The following is a 24,080-nucleotide window of genomic DNA, read 5'->3' as shown; positions in this document are numbered from 1 at the left end:
AAGTCACTTACCTGGTCCCGCAGCTTGCTTCGCGGTGGGGGGGAGGCGCTCCGTTCCTCCCCGCCGAAATTCTGGGCGGGGGGGAGGTGCCCCGTCCCTCCAGCTGAAATTCTGGCCAGGGGGGAGGCGCCCCGTCCCTCCGGCCGCGAATCCTCCTGGCCGGACAGGACGCAAATGGCGGCGGCCATAGCCGCCACCGTTTGCGTCCCTGCAGTCAGCCGTGATAGGCTACGTAAATCCTTACGTAGCCCATCACAGCTGACTTTGGGGGGAAAAAAAAAGCCCGTATGCAAATGGCTGCGCCCATGGGCGCCACCATTTGCGTTCCTTATTTTGGCACATCTTAGTCTACGTAAACATTTACGTAGACTAAGACGTGCCAAAATAAGGAACGCAAATGACGGCGCCCATGGCCGCCGCCATTTGTGTACGCACGTGGTTTTTTTGTTTTTTGTTTTAAGTCAGCCGTGATAGGCTACATAAACATTTCTGTAGCCTATCATGGTGTTTTTTTTAAATCTAGCCGTGATAGGCTACGTAAATCTTTACGTAGCCTATCACTTTTTTTGGTTTTTTGGTTTTTTTTAACCTGGAAATGGCGGCGGCGGCAGCCGGTCAGAAGACCAGCCGCCACCGCCGAACCACCGCCGGAGCCAGAGCCACCGCCGCCAGGAAGATCCACCCGAGGTAAGTCCCGTCCCGGGGGGGGTGGGCCGTTCTGCCACCGATTTCGAGGGGCCGAATGCACTGGCATTCGGCCTCCCCGAGATCCGTGGCAGAACTTTCGTACGTCCCTACCTGCAGGCGCATCCTGGGTGCGAGAGGATATTTGTTCATCTTCTGAGGAATGAGTCCCTTCAAAGGAATCATTTCCCTCTTCATCAGAATGATACCCTCCTTCCCTGAGACCCGCCTTCTCCATGTCAGCAGAGGATCTGTCACCCTGGGAGTGGGACAAAGGTAATAGGACCCTAAAGGTCTCATCGACCAACCTCTCTGCCTCTCTTAGCTTCTCCAGGTCAGCAACCTTGGCCTCAAGGGAACATACTTGTTCCCTGAGAGCCAGGAGCTCATTACACCGAGCACACACCCATTACCTAGGGAGGTAGTGGGCTCTCCCACACTGGAGGCGTTCAAGACGAGGATGGACAGCCATCTGTCAGGGATGCTCTGACTTGGATTCCTGCACTGAGCAGGGGGTTGGACTCGATGGCCTTGTAGGCCCCTTCCAACCCTACTATTCTATGATTCTATGATTCTATGACTTCCATCCAGCAGGTAGGTAGTCGTACATGTGGCACTTAGTGCAGTACACTGGATAGCGCCCACCCCACCCCTGCTGGCTTTCTACCTTCATAACTGTTTTGTGTGTTTTTTAACTGGGTGTGTTTTCCCTGGAAAACTTAGTTGTTTGCTACAAGAAGGTGGGGAAATTATTTATAGTTATTTATTTACAGTTACTTACTGTGAGTACGGAATAGGGAGGAAAGAGTCGACTGCCCTGGCTTTCTCACCCAGTTGCTAAACTCGCTTGTTTGCTGATGCTTCGTCACTGGGGCTCCTTGTGCTTGTTAAGCGGGCTCCCTCGCAAGTGTGCCTCCTTATAGAGAGGCCTACTGCTGCTGCAGTGAATCTGATTGGAGGGCCTCATTTGAAAAGCAAGGGAGGCTGTGTGTGAACTTGTTTCTGAGCACAATACAAAATGCAGCTTTTAATCTTTAAAGTGTTAAAGATACTTGATATATCTTCTCTTATAGAGCATCTTTTCCCATATGAGGGACTCACCTGAGGGAGTCTTGATCTAAGTTTCACCACTGTTAGAGACTAGACTAATGATGTCAAGGAAAAGGCCTTTCCTATCAAATCACACTCATTATGCAGCCCCCTCCCCAAAGAGGACCCCCAATTCGGCTTGATTTTTACCTTGGAATAGGGATGTTAGAGAATTCCGCCACAGATCCCAGGGGGGCTGAATTCCAGTGAATTCAGCCCCCCAGAATCTGTGGCGGAATGGAGCAACCTGCCCCACCACGTAAATATTTATGCAAATATTTATTTGCGTCCCTACGCCATTTGCGTTCCCGTTTTCTCCGTGATAGGCTACGTAAATATTTACGTAGCCTATAACAGCTAAAGCAGGAACGCAAATGGCGTAGGGGACGCCATTTGCGTTCCCTGTTTAGCCGTCATAGGCTACGTAAATATTTACGTAGCCTATCACGGAGAAAACAGGAATGCAAATGGCGTAGGGGACGCCATTTGTGTCCCCGCTTTAGCCGTGATAGGCTACGTAAATATTTACGTAGCCTATCACGGACTACCATATGGACACAAATGGTGTCCCCTACTCAGGATGCCATTTGTGTCAGCAGCAGCCCGGCAGTGGCTGGAGGCCCCGCTGTGGGTTGGCCTGGCTGGCGGCTCTGCGGCCTGGCCACGGAGCGGAGCTGGCCGGGCAGGATTCAGGGGGGAGGAACGGATCGCCTCCCCCGCCGTCGAGGATTTCGGGGGGAGGGACGGAGCACCTCCCCCCCACCGCGGATGTCCCTGGACGAAACCAGGTAAGTGTTTCGTACATCCCCAGCTTGGAAGGGTAATAAAACCCTTATTATTTTGCTCCAGTAGGTATTCGGAGATGAGGACTTGATGGTTACATGAGCTGGTATGGGCATTTATATATTCAATCTGCTGGCAAGGTTTTTCCATTTTTCTCTGCTATTTGAATTTATGGTGTTTTATTGTTATTTTGTAAAATGTTGTTAACTGCCCCACCACTCCAGGCTCTATGGAACTCTGTTTGACAGGATACAAACAAACAAACAAACAAACAAATAAATAAATGGTTTAATTGAAGTGACTGATAACGATTTCCCCCTTACCGCTCCACATAGATACTCTTGCTGGTTCCCAGAGCATACAAGCTGGCCAATATTCTGTAACAAGAAACTTGTACATCTTCCACTAAAGAAAGTAAGAAGAAAAAAAAAGAGAGATGCAGAAAGTAATTAACAAGGGACAATATACCCTTCAGAAAACAACTTGCAACAATGAACAATAGAAGTATTACATCTGGAATTCTTATACACATGCAAAAACATAAGCTGATCTTGTCAAATAAAATGATATTCATACATCAAGCACACCAAGTTTGAGCTTAAATTCTATTATACAGGCACTTTTGAAAGTGGGAGATAGTTAATCCAAAAATATGCTGTGGTGGAAAATGGTGTTTTGATTGTTAATTTGCTCTAGATCATACACTTCGGAGTAATAAAACATCTCATGTTAATAGGTAAGATTCATTTAACAGTATTATTAACTGAATGTATTATATTATCATGGCATGCAGAGATTAAACCTGAGACCTCCTGCATGTAATGCATATATTCTGCCACTGAACTATGTCCCCAAAGTTCTTTATAGTGCAAGATTAAATGGCATATAACATTTGAACTTGCCCATAAAATTTTTACTTTCAAAAAATAAGGTCCTGCATATCATGCTTGGTTTGGTCAGAAGCAGAAATGCCCATTTGTCTCCAATAAGAGAGATATGAACCACTCTGAAATACTCATGCAGATGTTACAGTCAGAAATATAATGGTTGTGTGTGAAAAAGAAACAGTAAAGTATTACTGGAGGCCTGCACAACTTGAGATCCATCAAGTTAAAACCCTCCAGAAACCCAATAAACCTCTTAGTGTTGCTGCCTGCCTAGATTTACAAATATGGTGTGTGTGTGTGTGCGCGCGCGCGTGCGTATCTGCACGCCGCCAAGATCCTAGACAAAAACATGATATATAGCTGGTCACACGTTGAGCAGGCCTGTATTACAAGACATCTATAGGGATGGCAGAGAATTCTGTAAGGATGGCAGAGAATTCCGCCACGGATTTCAGATCCGTTCCGAAATCCGTGGCGGAACGGCCTGCCCCCCCCCGCCACCCCCTTGCAGATTCTCCCCGGGATGAGGCTTACCTGGGGTGGATGTTCCGGATGGCGGCGGCTCCGGCGGCAGGTCCGGTGGCGGCAGCAGCGGATGGTCCTTCAACCAGCTGCCGTGGCTGCCATTGTCATCTGGACTTTGCCGTGATAGGCTATGTAAGTATTTACATAGCCTATCATGGCAAGCCAGGGAAAACAAAAACAAAAAACGGCGTACGCAAATGACGGCAGCTACGGCGGGCGCCATTTGCGTTCCCTATTTTTCGCCGTTTTAGTCTAGGTAAATATTTACGTAGGCTATTATGGCAAAAGAAAGGGGAACACTAATAGCATAGTGGGCGCTATTTGCGTTCATTTTTTTTCGCCTTTTTAGCCTACGTAAATATTTACATAAGCTATTACGGCGGGGGGGAAAGGAACGCAAATAGCGCCCACTACGCTATTTGCGTTCCCCCTTTTTTCGCCATAATAGCCTACGTGAATATTTACATAGACTAAAACGGCGAAAAATAGGGAACGCAAATGGCGCCCGCCGTAGCTGCCGTCATTTGTGTACGCCGTTTGTTTTTGGCGCCCAGCCAAATGTTGCCCAGCCGTGATAGGCTACGTAAATACGTACGTAGCCTATCACGGCTGCCTGGCTGGATGCAAACGGCAGCCGCTATGGCGGCCACCATTTGCGTCTGCAGCAGCCCATCTGCGGCCGGAACTCCACCTGCCGACGGATCTGGCCGGCTGCAGAGCGAAGCCGGCCAGGCAGGATTCCAGGGGGGAGGATCAGATCGCCTCCCCCCCCATCAAGGATTCCGGGGGGAGGGACAGAGCACCTCCCCCCCCACCGTGAACACAATCCGCGAAAAGGTAAGTGACTTTCGTACATCCCTAGAATTCCGCCATGGATTCCGCCACTATGCTATTTGCATTCCCCTTTTTTCGCCATAATAGCCTACATAAATATTTATGTAGGTTAGAACAGCGAAAAATAGGGAACGCAAATGGCGGCTGCCATAGCCACCACCATTTGCATACGCCGGGTTTTGGGGGGGGGGTTAGCCGTGATAGGCTATGTAAATACTTACGTAGCCTATCACAGCAGCCTCGCTGGATGCAAATGGCGGCCACTACGGCGGCCACCATTTGCGTCCACAGCAGTCCGTCCGCGGCCGGAACTCTGGCGGCATACGGGCCTGGCCGGCTGCAGAGCAGAGCCGACCGGGCAGGATTCCGGGGGGGAGGATCGGATCGCTTCCCCCCCCATCGAGGATTCCGGGGGGAAGGACAGAGCACCTCCCCCCCACACACACCATGAATCAATCCGCGAAAAGGTAAGTGAGTTTCGTACATCCCTAAAATAATACGAAACGCATAGGGCTTTACAAATAGATTCAGGTGATTTACATTTTGAAGGTGGGTAAACTGAGACACCAAGACATTTCAATTATTCACACAATGTCACTGATAGTATCTGTCTCAAAGGCAGAATGAGGACCCAGCAGTCCTCTTTAAATCCCATCATTTAGGCAGCACAACATGCTCTAGATGTTTAGCTACCTCTGGAGTAGGGATGTCAGAGAATTCTGCCACCCCCCGCCCCCCGCAGATCCCCCCGAGACGAGACTTACCTGGGGCGGATCTTCCGGGCGGCGGCTTTTTTTACCCAGAGCCCTCTGCGGCCAGAAATCTGGCTGCGGATGGCTCTGGCCTGGGCTGGGCCTGGCCGGCTGCTCCACGGAGCCACCATGGAGGAGAGCCGGCCATCGAGGATTCCGGGGGGGAGGAACGGCTCGCCTCCCCCCCGTCGAGGATTCTGGGGGGAGGGACGGAACGCCTCCCCCCCCACCGTAAACATAATCTGCGGAAAGGTAAGTGACTTTCGTAAATCCCTACTCTGAAGTCCATATTCTAAAATTATTAAGATTAACTAAAGCTAGTTACTGACTAAAGCAGCTTTTCTTTAACCTGGTAGCCTCCCAATGTTTTTGGACTACAACTCTCATTATCCCTTACCATTGATCATACTGGCTAAGGCTGATGGGAGTTGTAGTCTAGAACATCTGGAGGGCACCAGGTTGGAGAAGGCCAGCTTAGAGCAACTGGGTTTGTATTATTGTCTGGAATATTAGAAGCCAAACACAAAATAATTTTTAGTAGTACAGAAATACCTTACATTATTATTTAAATACCTACATATTAGGTCTTCTCCAAACTGATGCTGACCAATGTGTTCAAATAATGAAGACAGCACTGGCAGGAGAGCCACAGTGGTGTAGTTAATTATTTGTGTCACTCCTTTCGGCTGACTCCTGGTATGTGTGAACTGCCCTTGTTTAAGGTTCTCCATTGTCTTCTCCAGGTCCTCTGCAGCATTATCCAAAAACGTCCTCAAAGCCATCTTAACAGACTCCAAACCTGTCTTCATCACTGTCCTACATGTTACATACACATAAAACAATATTAAATTCTGCTATAAACTAAAAACCATACACGTCCGTAGTCTCTGCTATCATACGTAAAATATAAAGTGGGAGATCTGTGAAAAGCCTCTAACAACCAGTGTAACTGGTCAGAGAAATGTCACAAGAGGGCAGTAGAAGCCCACGTACCTAGTGCAATTATTAATTTAATCCTATGCTTAGCAGTAAAACTGACTGCTAGGTGTATGATTAATGCACTACTTACAGGTAAAATAACCATAAGGCTACTTGGAACTGATGCTGCAATGTTTACACTGCATTTTTATAATTAAGAAGGCAAGATAGCAGCTTTATTTGATTCATAATTTAGCTATCATGATAAAAGTTGGCATTCATGACTATAAAATAATTGAGGTTAAATAATTCAAAGTTAAATAGGAGGTCAAAGTATTTGAGCATATTTTCCATCATTATTTAATTCAGGAATAGGGAACCTGTAGACCTCCAGATGTTGTTGGACTCCAACTCCTATCAGCCCCAGCCTGCATGGCAGTGGTCAGGTATAGTGGGACCTGTAGTCCAACCACATTTGGAGGGGCACAAGCTCCCAGACTTATTTATTTATTTATCTATTTACTTAGCGGTATCAGTGTGCATAGTGTTTGACAGAAAACAACAGGTCCCTGCTACAAGGAGCATACAATCTAAAATTCGACACGAGAAACAACAGAAGAAAGGGAGGGAAGTGAAAACAGAAGTAAATAGGAATGCAATATACAACTGTTTCAGTTACATGTGCTTATGTTCAGGCAGCCTTTCCCAACCTGGTGTCCTCCAGATGTTTTGAACTTCAATCCCATCAGCCAGCCTTAGGTACCATGGCCAATGGTCAGGAATGCTGGGAGTTAGGTTGTGCCAACGGTGGTTTTTGAGGGATTTGAAGGAAGTAAGAGAGGCAACACAGAAGTGTTTTGGAAAGCAGTTCCAAGCATATGGGACAACAAGGGGAAAAGGGTGGAATCTTTTGAGGGAGCAGGAAAATTTTGTATGGTAGAGGGTGGTAGATGGAGCTGGGACATAGCTAAATATGAAGGCTTCATCCACAGAACTATATATGCATTCAATACATTCAGATAATAGGCACATTATGCTTTACAATGAAGCATACATTTGCTTTACCATGCAAGGATGGTTCAGTCCTGACTGAGAAAGTGATTAGGTTAGAGATGGTGGTGTTTATTTCATCCAAGGATGTAATATTCAGACGTCTCTAAACAAACATGCTAAGACTGTGTGTGCTTACATGCTTAATGAAACTGAAATTAAATATATGATTAGCTTTTAATGTTTTCAGTGGTGCCAAGGCATAAAGAGCTTTCTGCTGACCCATTGCTAATACTTCAGATTTAACAACAATTCTCCATTATGGAATGAACTATGGAGCATTCTGTTCCAAATCCTACTTTTTAATTACTATTGACTTGTTTTATAATTCAAATAGTAATTCAAATCAAATGTAATTAACAGTGTGTAACATTTTACCTTGCATCCAAAGTCTGGCCCAAGATATGAAGACAATTGACTATTGAAGTCGCATCATTTCCTGAGGAAGGGGAAAAAGATAGAGACTTTGTATTATAGTATTCCTAATATTTTAAACAGTGAACAGTGCTGGTGATTTACAAGAGGGAAAAATGCCTATTAGAGAGGAAAATGCTCTGTATAATATTAATTAAATATTGTTTCATCCTTTTTAGCAGATTCCAAAATCAGAAACACTGATGCATCACCACGCAACTGGCTGAAGCAGACAAAACATATTTCATGAATATGGTGATAAACTCAAATGTATTTATGCGATTTTAAGGCTACAATTAAATCTGTGTCTCCCTTACAATAGGGACAACTTCAAAATCTAACCTAAAACAGGAACTTCAGGATACTTTTATTTATTCATTGAAAATTATTTTTAGGCGGCCTTAAAGACGGAACCCTCCCAAGGTGACATATATAAAAGAAACAATACGAAACAGTAAAACTCCCTGCTCTTTGTATGACTGCATTAAATGTCAAAGCCTATGTATCACTATATAAAGCACCCCTGCTACTATGTATCAGTACTATGTATCAGTACTGAATCTATAGCTCAGATGTAACGAAGAACTAAAGTAATGAGCTCTGCAAACAAGTATTGGCTCTTTATGATAGAAATCCCTTTTCATTTAAATTTAGGATTTGCAGAATGCAGCTACCAGACATAATATATATGGATTTTTCATACTACTTTAGTTATAATGTAAATGCATTCTCTTGAAGGTCTGTTGTAGCTGTTCTGTGAGAATATCTCATCACATAAATTGTCGAAGTGCTCCACAGAAAGGTAAAACCCAGGGTACAATCCCACCCAGTTAAGCAGTTTTCGGTTTTGATTTCAAGTGGAAAGTTAAGCACATGCTTAAATGTTTTCCACAGAATTCAACAGGCCTTAAAAGTGCTTAACTTTAGCTAGATTATGCGCCTGGGTCTTGCAGATTCTACAATGTAGAAAACACTATGGCTGGGATCCAAGGAGCTACTTAGCCTCACACACAGGGCTTATATCTTTCTAAAACTACACTGACTTTACAGGATCATCTAAAGTAGAATGAATGGGAAAAATTTTAGCAGTTCCTAGGGTGAGAAGAACTACTTCCTGTGGAATTCTGCATAATGGTAAAAACAGAATAAAGTTTACACATTATTGTGGTAACATCAAGGACACCATGTGTATGAAACATGTCAAACTCAACCATATGTTAAACCGATTAGTTAGAAATGTGGGTTAACAGTTCCTTAAAATCAGTCAAGCTGCACTCTTTCATGCTGAAAGATTTCAGTTTGATGCAGGATTCTTTCCATAACGTACAGATAAAATGTCCAGAGGAAAAGCAACTAACAGTGTAATCCTAAACATGTTTACTCAATCTCACTAAATCTCCCTAGTAAGAATGCTTAGGATTGCAGCCTGCGGCACCAGGGGTGCAAAACAGTTTCATAGTATACACACTAACCTGAGAACAAGTCTCATTGAACTCAGTGGAACATACATCTAAGTAGACATGCATAATACTGCAAACTAAAAACCTTAACTGTATGGATGGAATCTCAATAACTCTAAGGACTGAAAATAACATAAAACCTAAGCAGAAAGTATGATATGGGATAAGTTAAATTATTGGAACATTTATGAGCACAAAAAATGAAATAATATACCATAATACTAACAGAAAAAATAAAAGAGAAGAGAAGGTATAAACTGAGACTAAAGATGATCATATTTTTAAAAGGACTGTACATAAATAAACGTTCAGGGAGTAGAAAATATATAATAGAAAAATTATATTTTTTCCAGGTACTTTTAAAGAAAAAATACGTTATCAATATATGTGTATTTCTTTATATGCTACCTTTTATTCAAGGAAGTTACAAAAATGAAATCAATAATAAGCAATACAAACAAAACAAGAATCAGGTAAAAGTGCAATTAATAGTCAGGTTTTAAAATATTTAAGGTATTACCAAAAAAAACCCACCTGCCCAGCAGAACACAGAAGTTTTGCCAGGCACCTAAAAAGACAGCAAAGTTGGCACCGGACGTACCTCCCTAGGACACCACTACTGAAAAAACCCTCTCCCTTGTCAATGTAAGCCTAGCGCTCTGATGGAGAAAATATTTGGAAAAGGGCATCAGCTGATGAACTGGCATGTAGGCAGGTTGTATGGCTTACAATCACCGATATAAGTGTAATTGTACAATTACACATATTTTGCTGACATAGCAAATCGTATATTAGAAGTACAACAGCACTATATTATTCCATTCTAGAGAGGAATCATTCTGAGGAAACGATGAGGTGGATGATCTGTTCTTTATAACAGTTCACTATAAATGTAATAAATAACTATATCATACAAGTCGAACCTGTAACAAAATGTGGCAGTGTATGTTCACCTCTTGTTTTGCTTTTTAATTTATGTTGTTTAAATTGTTAAACCGGAACTTTATGGGTTTCTACTTGTTAGTGAGGCAGAGTTATCTGCCTCATGCATAGGCTGCAGAAACACAACACACTGTTTGCATCAGTGCACTAAAACAAACCCCTTAGGATCTGTCTGTTAGAAGGAAATTAAGGGCACAATCCTATCTAGAACTCGGAGGTGACCGCCTATCCAAAGCAAGGCAGGAGAAGCACAGGGGGGATTGTTCCCTCCGTGCCTCTCCTGCCCTGCTTTTTCTGCTAAACAGTTGTTTTTGGCTGTCTGCTGCAGGGGGGGAGGGGGGAGTGGGAGAGGAGGCTGCTGTGCGACACATAGGATGTGTTGTACATACAGTTCCACTTTCCCTGCCCCAGAACACCCCCAGCCCTGCCCCTTTTCAGCCACTCTGTGCTCCTCTTCCAAGGCAGCGCAGACGTGGGGGGAGGTCGGTTTTCTGGGAACTGACCTCGGAGCACAGGCTCCAAGGTCTGTTCCCGGAAAACAGCATATCCTATGGCCATCTAGCCACTGTCTAGCGGCCATAGGACTGCTCCCTAAAGCAATCGCTCTGAAGATAACCATCCTTCAGTTATACACTAAAAATGTCAGAAATTGCTTGTCTAAAATACAATAAACTATATTAGTATCTCAAACAAACCAGTTCAATAACATTTTGTATTGTCTAGCATATAGACAGCCACTGAAATTCAACCAGTAGTACTATACGTAGTACATTACAACAATATCTTACATTTTGAATGAATGCTTTCATTTTAGGTGTCATCTTCAGATAAATTATATTTGCATTGCTTACCAAGGACTATGAGGATCTAAAATGCATACATTCATACAACTTATCCATAAACCATTTCAAATGTATGCTTCTGAAATAGTCAGGATTCGAGCTGAAATTAACCTTCGAAAGTTCATAGATGTCAATGTTCACACTCTTCCATTAGAGAAGAGAAATGAATAAGTATATTTTCTCAAAGTTGTTCCCCACCAGTCACAGAGTAAATGGTTGCACTCGGACTCTAGAATAATTGACACCACATACACAACAATGTGTATATTGTGGGAGCAGACCAGCAGTCTCACTCTGCCAGTCTACATGGAATTTTTCATGACCCACATGCAGGTTTCCATGTATGCAAAACATAGTTCCCTTTTTCGGCACACGGAACAACCCTGTAGGAAGCTGCACAAATGTGAGGTCTCCACTGGATGTTGAGAAGAGAGATTACTGGATTGGGGTGAACTGCCGTGATCCATAAATGCATTGGATCCCCATTGCCAGCTATGGAAATGGAATTCCATAGTTAGGATGTGGAATGACTATGAGAATCCAAATTAATTATAACACAGAATAAATTCATATTGCATCTCCATAAGTGATACCTTATTGCTAGTGTATATAAACTCCTTTAGCAGGACAATTGTTTTAATTGTTTATCTTTTAAATCAAACAGTCAATACAAAGTTTGGATTGTTACAGAACTTTTAGGTTGCTATGTAAAAATCACTGTGATTTACTATCTTAAAGGATTATTAGTGGCCCACAAAGATCATGCTCTTGGCCGTGCAGTCATGCGGCATGCAAGAAGGCAGAACACACAGAGTTGCAAATAATGGCAAAGAAAATCAAAGGATGCTCACACAAGTATTTGTCAAAGGTCTCCTTACCAAACAGTGAAATCCTATGCCTGACAAGAACTCCAAGTTTGCAGAATAGGCTGAAGACAAGGGGTAAATAAAAGAGAAGGGAAGGGAAAAGGAAATAAAGGAAGAAAAATAACAGCTGATATATGAGCAGGAAAAAGCAACATGATGTTTTGCAGAAAGAATCAACTCTCTGAGCAGGATGTAGGACTGAGAATACTATAAAAGTTTCCAAGAGCAGCTCTTTAACAAACATGGTTAAGTAAGCACATGTTATAATTATAAAGAAACAGAGAAAAACTGACAATGAAGCTATTTACTATAAAAGCATATTTTATATAAAAAACCCTATCAAGAAATAGCCACTGAAACTGATTGAGTAGAGACAAATATTTGATGATGGTAGTACATATTAAATTTGTTTTATGTGCATCTAATCATGCTCAAAACATGTTTTGTCAATTAACATTGGCCACAGTCCAACAAAATTAAGTCCAGTGAAACTGATGGATTTAAGCATATCTAACTCATCACTTTCATTGGGTTTAAGTGCACCTCTGCTGAGCTATAAGTAGATATGAACAATTAATTTACTTAATGGGTTGGATCTATATATTATGCTTCATTGAGGGAAAGAGTTTCTACTCACAGAATCAGAGTTCCACCCACAGGAGGGCTCCTTCTGTGAATAGAAGCTCCTTCTTCCATGAACAGAACTGAATCTTTGGATCCAACCCAATATGTTTTGAATCATGGTAGTGCTCATGAAAGGTATTTGGCTCAGGGAGAGATAGAAAATGCAAGTGAGAGAACTGATGCACACATCTAGACCGAAACTAGATTATTCTTCATAACCAAATTCATTTTCTTGCAACAGTGAGGACCACTATAGACATTAATGATTCCCTTTACAATACTCAAAATAGATTTTAAAAAATCAGCAATTTGTCCTGACCCCTCTGCAGAGTACAGTATATGGCTATAGCCACTGATCATTGACCAAGATGGAGCATGGTCCATATTACTGGAAACTAGAAAGAAGGATGTGTGAGAGGGGCGACAAACTGCAGGTGTACTGCTAGTGAATGGTCCGTACTGCCACACAAGCCTCAAGTCAAAAAATAATCACCCATATCAAATTGTCCAAAATTAACCTGGGGTTGTCTCCGCTATAGTGGAAGGGTTATGGGCTCAGAGGAACGCTAATACATATGTGGCTGGAGTGCCCAGTGATTCTTGAATGTTAGTGGGCTATACTTCAAATTTTTGGCAAAATAACAAATCAAACTGTCTACTACTGAGGTGCCTTGTTTTTATTATCTATATTCACTGATGCAAATGAACATCTAATATACAAGGACTTGTAAAACTTTCATTGGCAGCTGCTCATTTGGAAGTGGTGGCTCATTGGAAGATGGGGGTTGGCCCCTCAGAACAGTGGTGGTTAGACAGAGTGTGCAACACAGCATTATCCAAAAAAAACTGGCTCATAAACTGAGGATGTTAAAGTGGGTGGAAACTTGAGACTCATTAATGTCTGTCTTCTTGCCATTTATTGAGTGTATCAGCAGAAAATGAGAGAGGCAGGGCCCGCCAAACATTCAGCATAAATTCTGCAAGGATGTATTATGACATGACTCTGAAATGGTATTATCCATATCTTAAATGAATGTAGACTGAGCTAAGTTGTACCTGTGATAAAGTGACAATAAATTATTATTATTTTTTTAAATCATCTATTTGAGACACTGCCGCCTGTTCATTACAATGGTGCTGCCTGCCCAGCCCTACCTCCTGCCCCACTGGTTTCCAGCAACGTCCCCCACTGAGGACATCCCATCCTCTCAACTGACATTCAGGATGTTTCCAGAGAGAGGGCTCCTGGCACTGCCAATAAATTGTGTAGCTATTCTGTATTTTCCTCCTCAGTGGATTTTTTCTGGTAGGAAAAAATATGGAAGTAAGTGTTGGTGAAACACAAGAGGGTTAAAAATGGAAGACGACAATATCTGAGGCCCCCATAAAATTCCGTGAATGACTGCACAATGAAAATCTTGTCTGGGGCTGGAAGCACTCTCAGTGATAAAGGATACTTATTGGCCACTGCCGCAGATTACCAGCAAAACGATGGTCACTGCTTCCACTGCCCACAATCTAATCAATGATGTAAAGCTGAAGATACTTATCAAGCAAGAGATATTTCAAAAGCACTTTATATTATTAACTTCTTCTTGAACTATCCAGCACAAATGTTACAATAAGCACACCCTCTCCTTCATCATATACATTCAATGGGGCAAAGAATCCATGAAATTTCTTAAACTATTCTACAAACCAACCAAGTGTGCCATGAAACATTTCTACTCTAACAAAATATATTTCAATTATGTCCTCATTAAAAAGCAGATAGGCAGACATTTCATTGCCAGGTTTTATTCCATGAAATTATTTTAATAAAATTTGCTACAGGAAGATGTTAAAATTAGCAGTACCTTTCAAATTACCAACTGGATCAATATTGGTGAATAATATGACTATCTTGTCTTATGTGTTTTCAGATTTAAATCTAATTATCATTTGTTACCTACATGCCTTGGAAATATAAAGAGATTGATATTGTGGATGGTATCCTAGTATCCACTGACAGAAGGCATCTATCAGCAGAACAGGAAGGGGGTTATTTTTGGCAATTCTCCCTCTCCTTTGCAGATGCCCATGCCCCCCAAATCTGCTCTGGAGGGGTCACAATGTTGTGATTTAGGTGCCAGTTAAAGACCCATTTATTTCTGCAGTCTTTGGGGGATAGACAAGTGTTTTATTTATTTATTTTGATAGAGTGATTTGATGGTTTTATAGTATTTTATTATATATTTGTGATTTTAGAGTCATGATTGTGATGTTATTTATGTGGTGTACCGTGTTTTATATAGGTTGTTAGCTGCCCTGGGCTCTTTGTGAGGAAGGGCAGGATATAAATTGTGTGTGTGTGTGTGTGCGTGTGTGTGTATTATACATTTATATACCATCCGTCAACCAAACACTTCCAAGGGCACTTCACAATAACATGAAAAACAATAAAATCCATTCAACAACAACAACCCATGTCCCTGCCTTTCTTCCAACAACAATGAGCCAACCCGCCAACTGAGCCGATAATGAATGATGGAAGAAGATGTGCAAGGATACCTAGCACTTAGAATGTTCATTGGTGGGACAGGGATATGGACAGATGTGCCTGTTCTCTTTCATCTGCGTACATACATCCACAAATCTGAGAAGTAGCCCAAATGTTCAATACATGTCAAATTCCTGGAAGGCCTAAAGTCGCCATAATGGGCAAGATCTAACATTGTGCAAGCTTTTACTTCTGCTCATGCAATGCAGCTTTCCCTTTCTCTCCTCCCCACTGCATCCCCTCTGCCCCCTCCCAAATCTGTCTAGAGAGTCACCCAACCTTCTCGAGCAGATTTGGGGGGGTGAGGCTGCAGGCAGGCAGGCAGTGGGGCGGGGGGCAGGAATCCATTCCAACAGCACTATCCCACTGGCAGATGGATTTATATACCATTCTATATCTGACAAGATTCCCGAGTGGTGAACAATATAAAGGAAGAAAGAATCAAAATGCAGAATTGAAGTATTTAAAATCAGATTATGTTATCTAAAACCATGACTGGTCAGTCAAGGAAGGCTTGTTAAAATAAAAAATTGGTGCTGAAAACAAAATAACACTGGTGCCTGCCTAACATGAAGAGGCAGGGAGTTTCACAGGGAGGGAGCCAGTACACTGAAGGCTCTACTCCAAGCAGACTCCAAAGAGATCACAGGTCCATGTGAAACTACCAGGAGCACCTCATCTGATGGCCTCAGTGCCTGGACAGGTTGGTAAGGGAGAAGATAGGGGTGGGAGAACCAGTGATGCTTGAGCTTGATGAAATTCTCCAAGCTTCACTCAAAGTTCGGTTCAGCTCACTCCTATTCCTGTTTGTGATCTGTTTCTTTGGTCTGTTCGAACGGGAAATGTGTACACTTTCCCTGCCCAGGCTAAAGTGTGAAAATGCAAAATTTTAGAAGCGTGCACTTTTAACAATGCATTTTTTAAAATGCACGTGTTAAATTGGGCATTTTTAAAAGTATTTATTTTCAAAAGTGTGCATTTCTTAATGTGTGTATGTTTAAAAGCACACACTCCCCCCTCATTAACTAAAGCATGAAAATGCACATTTTTAAAAGTGTGCATTTTTTAAAGGGTGCATTTCTTAAAGTGCACATTTTTAAAAGTGCACATTTTGTGAATGCATGTTCAGGAATTTGCAAACATTTTTCAAGAACATGAACCCCTGTTTGTGCTTGGAATTGTGAAAAGGGCATTTTCTAGCATCCTGCTAACTGAAATGAAATTCTCATACATCCCTAGGAGAAGGCGCTCACTCAAATATCCTGGTCTCAAATTGTTTAGGGCTTTATACACTAAGGAAAAATACTTAAACTTGTCCTGGTAGCAAATAAGCAGCCAGTGCAATTCCCTCAGCAAAGGCGCTACATGCTGAAAATAGGCAGCTCCCGACAACAGCCAAACCGCTGCATTTTGCACTAGCTGCAGCTTCCAGACCAACCTTAAGGGCAGCCACACATACAGCACATTGCAGTAATCTTTTTGTGAGGCTATTATTGCCTGCACCATTGTGGCCAAGCTATCTCTGTCCAGGAGAGGCTGTAGCTGGAGTACCAGACGAAGTTGGTAGAAGGCATTCCAAGCTGCCATGGCCATTTAGCCGTAGGCAACAGAGATGGATCCAAGAGTATTCCCAATCTATGAACCTGATCTTTCAGAGGGAGTGCAACTCCATCCGGAACAGGCAATAAGCCTATCTCCTGGGTTCAGAAACCATTCACAGGTTTCTGTCTTGCCAGGATTCAGTCTCAGTTTATTGGCCCTCATCCAGCCATGACTGAATCTAGTCACTGATCCAGGACTTGCACAGCCTCACCTGATTCAGATGTCACAGGAAGATAGAACTGTGTGTTATCAGCACACTGATGGCATTTTGCTCGAAATCCCCTAGTGACTGATCCCAGTGGCTTCATATAGATGTTCAACAACACTGGGGACAAGATGGTACTCTGCAAAACCCCAAAGCACAATTGTGAAGGGGCCAAGGAATGGTCACCCAATGTTACTTTCTGAAATTGGCCCCATAGGTAGGGTCCAAAACGCTGTAACACAGTGCCACTAATTCCGAACTCATGGAGTTGGTCCAAGAGAATACCATGGTCAATGGTATCAAAAGCTGATGAGAAATCAAAGAGGAATTACCAGGGTCACACACACCCTGTCCTCTCTCAATAAAGCATCCATCAAGGCAACCAAGTCTGATTTGGCCCAGTAACCAGGCTGGAACCCAGACTGAAATGGATCTAGATAATCAGTATCCTCCAAGAGTGCTTGCAGTTGCCCTACCATAACCCTCTCAAGAGCCTTCCCCAAGAAAAGAGCATTCACAACTGGGCAGCAGTTACCAAATACCCTCAGGTCTAGAGTGGGTATACAACCCAATATTTCTAAGCATTGAGACTGGACCTACAAATGTGAAATACAGAATGTTCAATAAAGAGTTATGTAACCAAGTACGTCAAAGTATGTTTAAATCAACATGTCTGTATACCTGCAATACACAAAATGAAACTAAATTATAGAAGAGAATATACAAAGAACAAGATTGCAAAAAGGGGCTTGGTCTTGTAATCCCCCTGCTCCTCGGACAAAAATTAAACTTTTTTGCAATTGTTTTAGCTCTGCTGCCTAAAAAAAAAAAGCACAGCAGCCTAGCCTGTAGCTACAATGTGAGGATGGAATTGGAATATGAGAGGTAGCGAGAGCATGGGAAACAGTACTGGGATAAGAAAAGGGGCAAGGATATGATTCAATCTGCAGTCTTTGTGGGCTGATCGTACATCCTTGTGTAACTGTTACTCTTCTTATTTCAGTAAGTATGTCCATAAATCCTCCCATGTTTCATAATAAGCTAATCAGCTTTATATTTTATTATGCCTTTACCTTGTTACCATTTCTTTCTCCTTGTTAGAGGCATGACCCCCACTGCTGAGAGGCCTGCTTGCTGCAGATAGGAAATACAGGCGATGGTTTTTGAAATACTGATCAATTAAAGGAAGTACAACCTGGAATAAATACAAGAGAGAAAAACAAACACTGGTTATCTCAAAGCCCCCTCAGCTGCTATTCTCAGTTTGTGACAGTTTCACGGCACTGAGGATTTATTAACATGCATCCAAATTCTCTGTAGGTCTTTCTGTCTGTCTCTCTCTCTCTCCCTCTCTCTCTCTATGTATATGTATATGTATACTCCCCAAATCTTCTACATATATAAAAGTCAAAAATTGTGTGTGGGTTTGTGTGTTTGTGGCTGGCTGCAGGGCCGTCTGTAACGCAGGGAATAAGGGGGAGCTGCCCCGGGTGTAATCACACTGTAGGGGCCCACTGAGCCTGTCATTTGGGCCCTACAGTTGCTGCCCCTTTTACTTCACATTCTCACTTGCCAGAGTGTATGACAGGAGTCACTGGGTTACATTATTACTTTGTTTATACTTTCCCTTACTAGCAAGTACACCCTCTCAATCAAGGTACAGGCCAGGTTTCTGATTTCAGCTATGAGTCGTCTTATTGGCCATTTTTCATTCTATTGGTCTCTCTCCCATTCGCTCTGACTTCCTTCACCTTGGATTGGCTGGCTGCCGTTTGTTCCCTCCCCTTTACTCATGGTTTCTTTTCTGACTGTGCAGAGCATTTAGTTTCTCTCCCCTCTTCCTGCAATACCCAGCGAACAAGCAACTTAGCGTTAAATATCTTTACCCCTTTCAATGCCAAAAGTATCTGTTAGTAGTGTGTGATTAACACTAATGTGAAATGTGGTGCGGGGTGTGCTCGCCTGTCTGAGGGGCTGGGATGACACAGTGGAGTGGAGACTTAGAGCTTTATTCATAATAGAGTGAACTGGCGGGAATTGAGAAGGCAATTGCAAAATGAAGAGCAAAATAGCAGAGTTTTACGTGTAGCTGAATTTTAGATTTTTGGGTTTGTGTGTTTGTGGCTGGCTGCAGGACCATCTGTAAGACAGAGCATAAGGGGGAGCTGCCCTGGGCCTAATCACACTGCAGGGGCCACTGAGCCTGCCATTTGGGCCCTAGAGTTCCTGCTGCTTTTAGTTCGCATTCTCAGAGTGTATGACAGGAGTCACTGGGTTACATTATTACTTTGTTTATACTTTCTCTTACTAGCAAGTACACCCTCTCAATCATGGTACAGGCCAGGTTTCTGATTTCAGCTATGAGTCATCTTATTGGCCATCTTTCATTCTGTTGGTCTCTCTCCCATTCACTCTGACTTCCTTCACCTTGGATTGGCTGGCCGCTGTTTGTTCCCTCCCCTTTACTCATGCTTTCTTTTCTGACTGCGTGGAGCATTTAGTTTCTCTCCCTTGTTCCTGCAATATCCAGCAAGGAAGCCTCTGTTGAACATTTTAATAGTGGTATGAGATTCAGTGTGGATTATATTGTAGTAGTGCTTACAGATTCAGTCTCTTGCATTTTTAGTAGTGTTTTTTATTCAATCTGCTCATTATAATTGTTGTGCTTTTTTAATCAAGTCTGGTGGATTCAACTTTTCACCTTTCTTATGGGGCCTTTCCGAGAAGCGTAAACCTTCCTTAATGTGTTTCTAACAAATAGTGCCTATGACAAAATTACATCCCAGGCAACACCGGGTATATCAGCTAGTATATAATACAAAGAGAGAGGGGATCAGATCAGAACAGAGATTGTAGCTTCTCAGCTGAGCAGTGGCCTCCATCAACCAAAGTAGTACCCTCCCCCTTCCTCCATTGCCTTTTTGTGGCCACCTCTGGGATATGTAGGGACTCTCCCTTACTTCTTCTCCTCATTTAGCACTGAAAGCCAGGCATTGGCATATCATCCGACATAGGCCCATGTCTGGCTGTTGGAACTATCAAACTGTGGAAATTCCACACTACTCCTGTTAGCAAACATCAGTACCCAACACAAGGGAATGAAGAGTGGGGAGGCTGTGGGTTCCATCCAACGTCACATGAGTGGACTTCTGCTTTTGTGGTTGGACTTCCCCTTCCTCTCCTCCTGCTTGTGCCCTCCAAAACTGTTTCAGAGGGTCCCCCAACCCTCTGGAGCAGATGGGGGGGCTGCAGGGGTAATGGGGAATCCATTCCACCAGCTGTCTGTTCCCACTGGTGAACAGACACCATTGGATAAAACCCATAGTTATTGGATACGTGGCAGGGAGGTACAGGATCATTTATTTATTTATTTACATATTTCTTGGCCGCCTTTTAGAGCAGAAGCCCTCCCAAGGCAGCTTAGAACAATAAAATATATAAAAACAATAAAAATATTAAAAGTGATAAAAATGTAAAAACAATAAAAGCCAACAATGATGTCAACAGCAGCAACAGCAGCAGTCATATCAGTAGAAGGCCAAAGTAAAATAATATGTTTTCAAGGCCTTCTTAAAAGACTGCAATGAGGGAGCATGGCGGACCTCCAATGGCAGTTTGTTCCAAAGATGTGGGGCCACTGCTGAGAAGGCCCTCTCATGTGTGTTCACCCACCTGACTGCTCTTACAGGTGGGCAAATGAGAAGGGCCTCTCTTTCTGATCTTAAAGTGCAGGCAGGCTGATATGGATGTAGACAGTCCTTCAAGTAACTTGGTCCCAAACCATTTAAGGCTTTGAAGGTCAAAACCAGCACTTTGAATTGGGCTTGGAAACGCACCAGTAACCAGTGCAGCTGGCACAGTATAGGCGTTATATGATCGAATCGGCTCACCCCCACCAATACTCGGGCGGCCACATTCTGCACAAGCCGGAGTTTCTGAACTGTCTTCAAAGGCAGACCCACTTATAGCGCATTACAGTAGTCCAGCCTGGACGCGACTAGTGTGTGGATAACTGAGGCAAGTTCCATCCTCTCCAGATAGGGGAGTTGGCATACCAGCCTGAGCTGGTAAAAAGTAGGGATGGCAGAGAATTCCGCCACGGACTCCAATGAGGCCAGATTCTAAAGAATGCAGCCCTATTTACGGCTGAATTTAGGCTAATCGACCAGCTTTATGGCCGCAAATGTCGCCCACTATGCCATTTGCGTCCAGGGGACTGACTTACACAGAGATACGGCACGACAATGGCCGTATCGACTTCCTCCAACCCTGCGGAGCCCCACAGGGTCGAAGCAGAGCTGGCCTGGACGGATTCCGGGGGGGAGGAATGGATCACCTCCTCCCCCATCGAGGATTCTGGGGGGAGGAACAGATTGCCCCCCCCAAGGACAGCAGGTAAGGGGATTCGTACATCCCTAGTAATAAGCACTCCTGGACACCGCCGCCACCTGGGCTTCCCCAGTTAGCTCAGAGTCCAGGAGGACTCCCAGAATGCACACTTGGTCTTTCGGGGGAGTGCAACCTCATCTAAGACCAGCTGTAAACCTCCTTCTGAAGTAGTTGGTTTCCCACCCCAGAGTACCTCTGTCTTGTCTGGATTAAGTTTGAGCTTATTCACCCTCCGTCAGGGTGGACACTGAGCCCATAGAATCCCAGAGTAGTTCTGATTCTGAGGAAGAGCAGTCGCTCTTGGGAGAGGGGCGCGCTCATCCTTCCCAGGGCCAACAGCTGGCAGAGATTCCTCCCACCGGCATTCCTGGCATAGATAGCAGTCCCGGGAGTGAGAGAGCGCAGGAAGAAGACTTGCTGGACACGCGACGCCGATGCAGGGAGCGGCGCCAAATGGAGGGCACGGAAAGGAGGCGTAGTGCCCGGCTGGCACGCGAACAACGGTTGTGCCCAGAGGATCCAAGGGAAAAGGAGAGGGACTCTCCCTAGCCCATAAGTTCAGGGTCTGCCAGTGATTCTCCTTCAAACGGGGACCAACTGTTCCCACTTAGGGCATAGGTACTCTGCTGCTCATAGCTAGTTGCTAACAGTAGAATTGTTAAGTTGTAAAAGAGGAATAAAGCTTTGAAAACAATCCCTTTGTCTGTGTCTGGACATGGCTACTGGATTAGACTGAAAGAGGCCGCCAAGGAGCCCTTGACACCCTCCTCCATCCCAAAACAGCCTCCAGACACTGGTTCAAGAGTTCCGCAGCCTCCCTGGGATGTGCAGATGGAAACGAGAGGTAGAGCTGAGTATCATCCGCATACTGATGACATTTCAGCCCAGACCTCCTGATGACTTCCCCCAGTGGGTTCATGTAGATGTTCAAAAGCATGGGGGTAGGGATGTACGAAAGTTCCGCCACGGATCTCGGGGAGGCCGAATGCCAGCGCATTCGGCCCCCCGAAATCGGTGGCGGAACAGCCCCCCCACCCCGGGACGGGTCTTACCTTAGGCAGATCTTCCTGGCGGCAGTGGCGGCGGCCGCCACTGCCATTTCCAGGTTTAAAAAAAAAAAAAACGTGATAGGCTACGTAAATGTATACGTAGCCTATCACAGCTGATTTAAACAAAAACAAAAAAACGCGCGTATGCAAATGGCGGCGCCCATGGGCGCCGCCATCTGCGTTCCTTATTTTGGCATGTCTTAGTCTACGTAATCATAAGATGGCGAAAATAAGGGAAGCGCAAATAGCGTAGATGCTACACTATTTGCGTTCCCCTTATTTTCGCCGTCTTAGTCTACGTAAATGTTTACGTAGACTAAGACGTGCCAAAATAAGGAACGCAAATGGCGGCGCCCATGGGCGCCGCCATTTGTGTACGCATTTTTTTTTCTTTTAAATCAGCCGTGATAGGCTATGTAAACATTTACGTAGCCTATCACGGCTGACTGCAGGGACGCAAACGGCGGCGGCTATGGCCGCCGCCATTTGCATCCCTGCTAGCCAGTGGCTGGCTGGCGGCTCCGCAGAATCCGAGCGGAGCAGGCTGGCCAGGATTCCGGGGGGGAGGGACAGAGCACCTCCCCCCGGGCCAGGATTCCAGGTGGAGGGACGGAACGCCTCCCCCCCAGCATCAGCATAATCTGCAAACAGGTAAGTGACTTTCGTACATCCCTACATGGGGGACAAGATAGAACCTTGTGGCACCCCACAGGCTAATGGCCATGGGGTGGAACCGAAGTCCCCCAGCACCACCTTCTGAGATTGCTCCTCCAGAAAGGACCAGAACCACTTTAAAACTGTGCCTCCCAAGCCCAGTCCAGATAAACGATCCAAAAGGATACCATGGTCGATGGTAATGAAAACCGCTGAGTGGTCCAGAAGAACCAGCAGGGTAGCAACTCCCCACCATCCATTCCCCAGTGTAAGTCATCAACCAGGGCAACCAAGGCTGTTTCCGTCCCATAACCAGGCCTGAAACCTGATTGGAATGGATCTAAATAATCAGTTTCATCCAAAACAGCTTGGAGTTGTGAGGCCACCACACTCTCCAGCACTTTGTCCAAAAACGGCAAATTTGACACAGGGCGGTAATTATCTGGAACCATCAGATCTAAATTTGGTTTCTTTAGCAAGGGCCTCACCACAGCTTCTTTCAAAGCTGCGGGGACCTTGCTGTCCCTCAAGGAGGCATTAACCACCTCCGAGGTCCAGATATCCAGCCCAGCTCTGGCCGATTTCACAAGCCAGGATGGGCAAGGATCTAAAGAACAAGTAGGATCATGGATTGTTCTGCCATCACCTGCAGCATTCCTGTGGCTGGTTCCCAATGTCTTAACTAGGGACGTTGGAGAATTCCGCCACAGACTCCAGTGAGGCCGGATTCCTTAGAATCTGGCCTCCTGGAGTTCATAGCAGAACGGAGCAATCCCCCCCCGCCACCCCGCAGAATCCCCCCAGGATGGAGCCTACCTGGCTCCGATGGCGGCTCCGGCAGCAGCTCCGGGTTGTCTTCTGGCCGCTGCCAGGCTGCGGCCACAAATGGCGGCCACTACACTGGCCCCCATTTGCATCCCTGCCAAGCCATGATAGGCTACGTAAGTATCTATGTAGCCTATCACGGCAAAA

General features: G+C 44.4%; 1 protein-coding gene across 1 annotated transcript in view; it reads right to left on the bottom strand.

Moving 5' to 3' along the window:
- The window catches only part of RYR2 (ryanodine receptor 2), a 545,602-nt gene that overhangs the window by 137,162 nt on the left and 384,360 nt on the right, over nt 1-24,080 (bottom strand). Inside the window, exons 62-66 of the mRNA XM_084828209.1 lie at nt 18,090-18,211; nt 12,059-12,108; nt 7,901-7,961; nt 6,132-6,370; nt 2,880-2,961 (exon numbers count right to left, since the gene is read on the bottom strand). Of these exons, the coding sequence (XP_084684335.1) occupies nt 2,880-2,961; nt 6,132-6,370; nt 7,901-7,961; nt 12,059-12,108; nt 18,090-18,211 (554 nt within the window). The remainder of the gene's footprint in view (nt 1-2,879; nt 2,962-6,131; nt 6,371-7,900; nt 7,962-12,058; nt 12,109-18,089; nt 18,212-24,080) is intronic.

Source organism: Heloderma suspectum, chromosome 1, assembly GCF_057233095.1.
Source record: "Heloderma suspectum isolate Gila_16-S chromosome 1, 16-S_ref, whole genome shotgun sequence".
In the NCBI taxonomy this organism is placed as follows: domain Eukaryota; kingdom Metazoa; phylum Chordata; class Lepidosauria; order Squamata; family Helodermatidae; genus Heloderma; species Heloderma suspectum.
The sequence above is the reverse complement of the archived record's forward strand: the minus strand, read 5'-3'. Positions and strand labels throughout refer to the sequence as shown.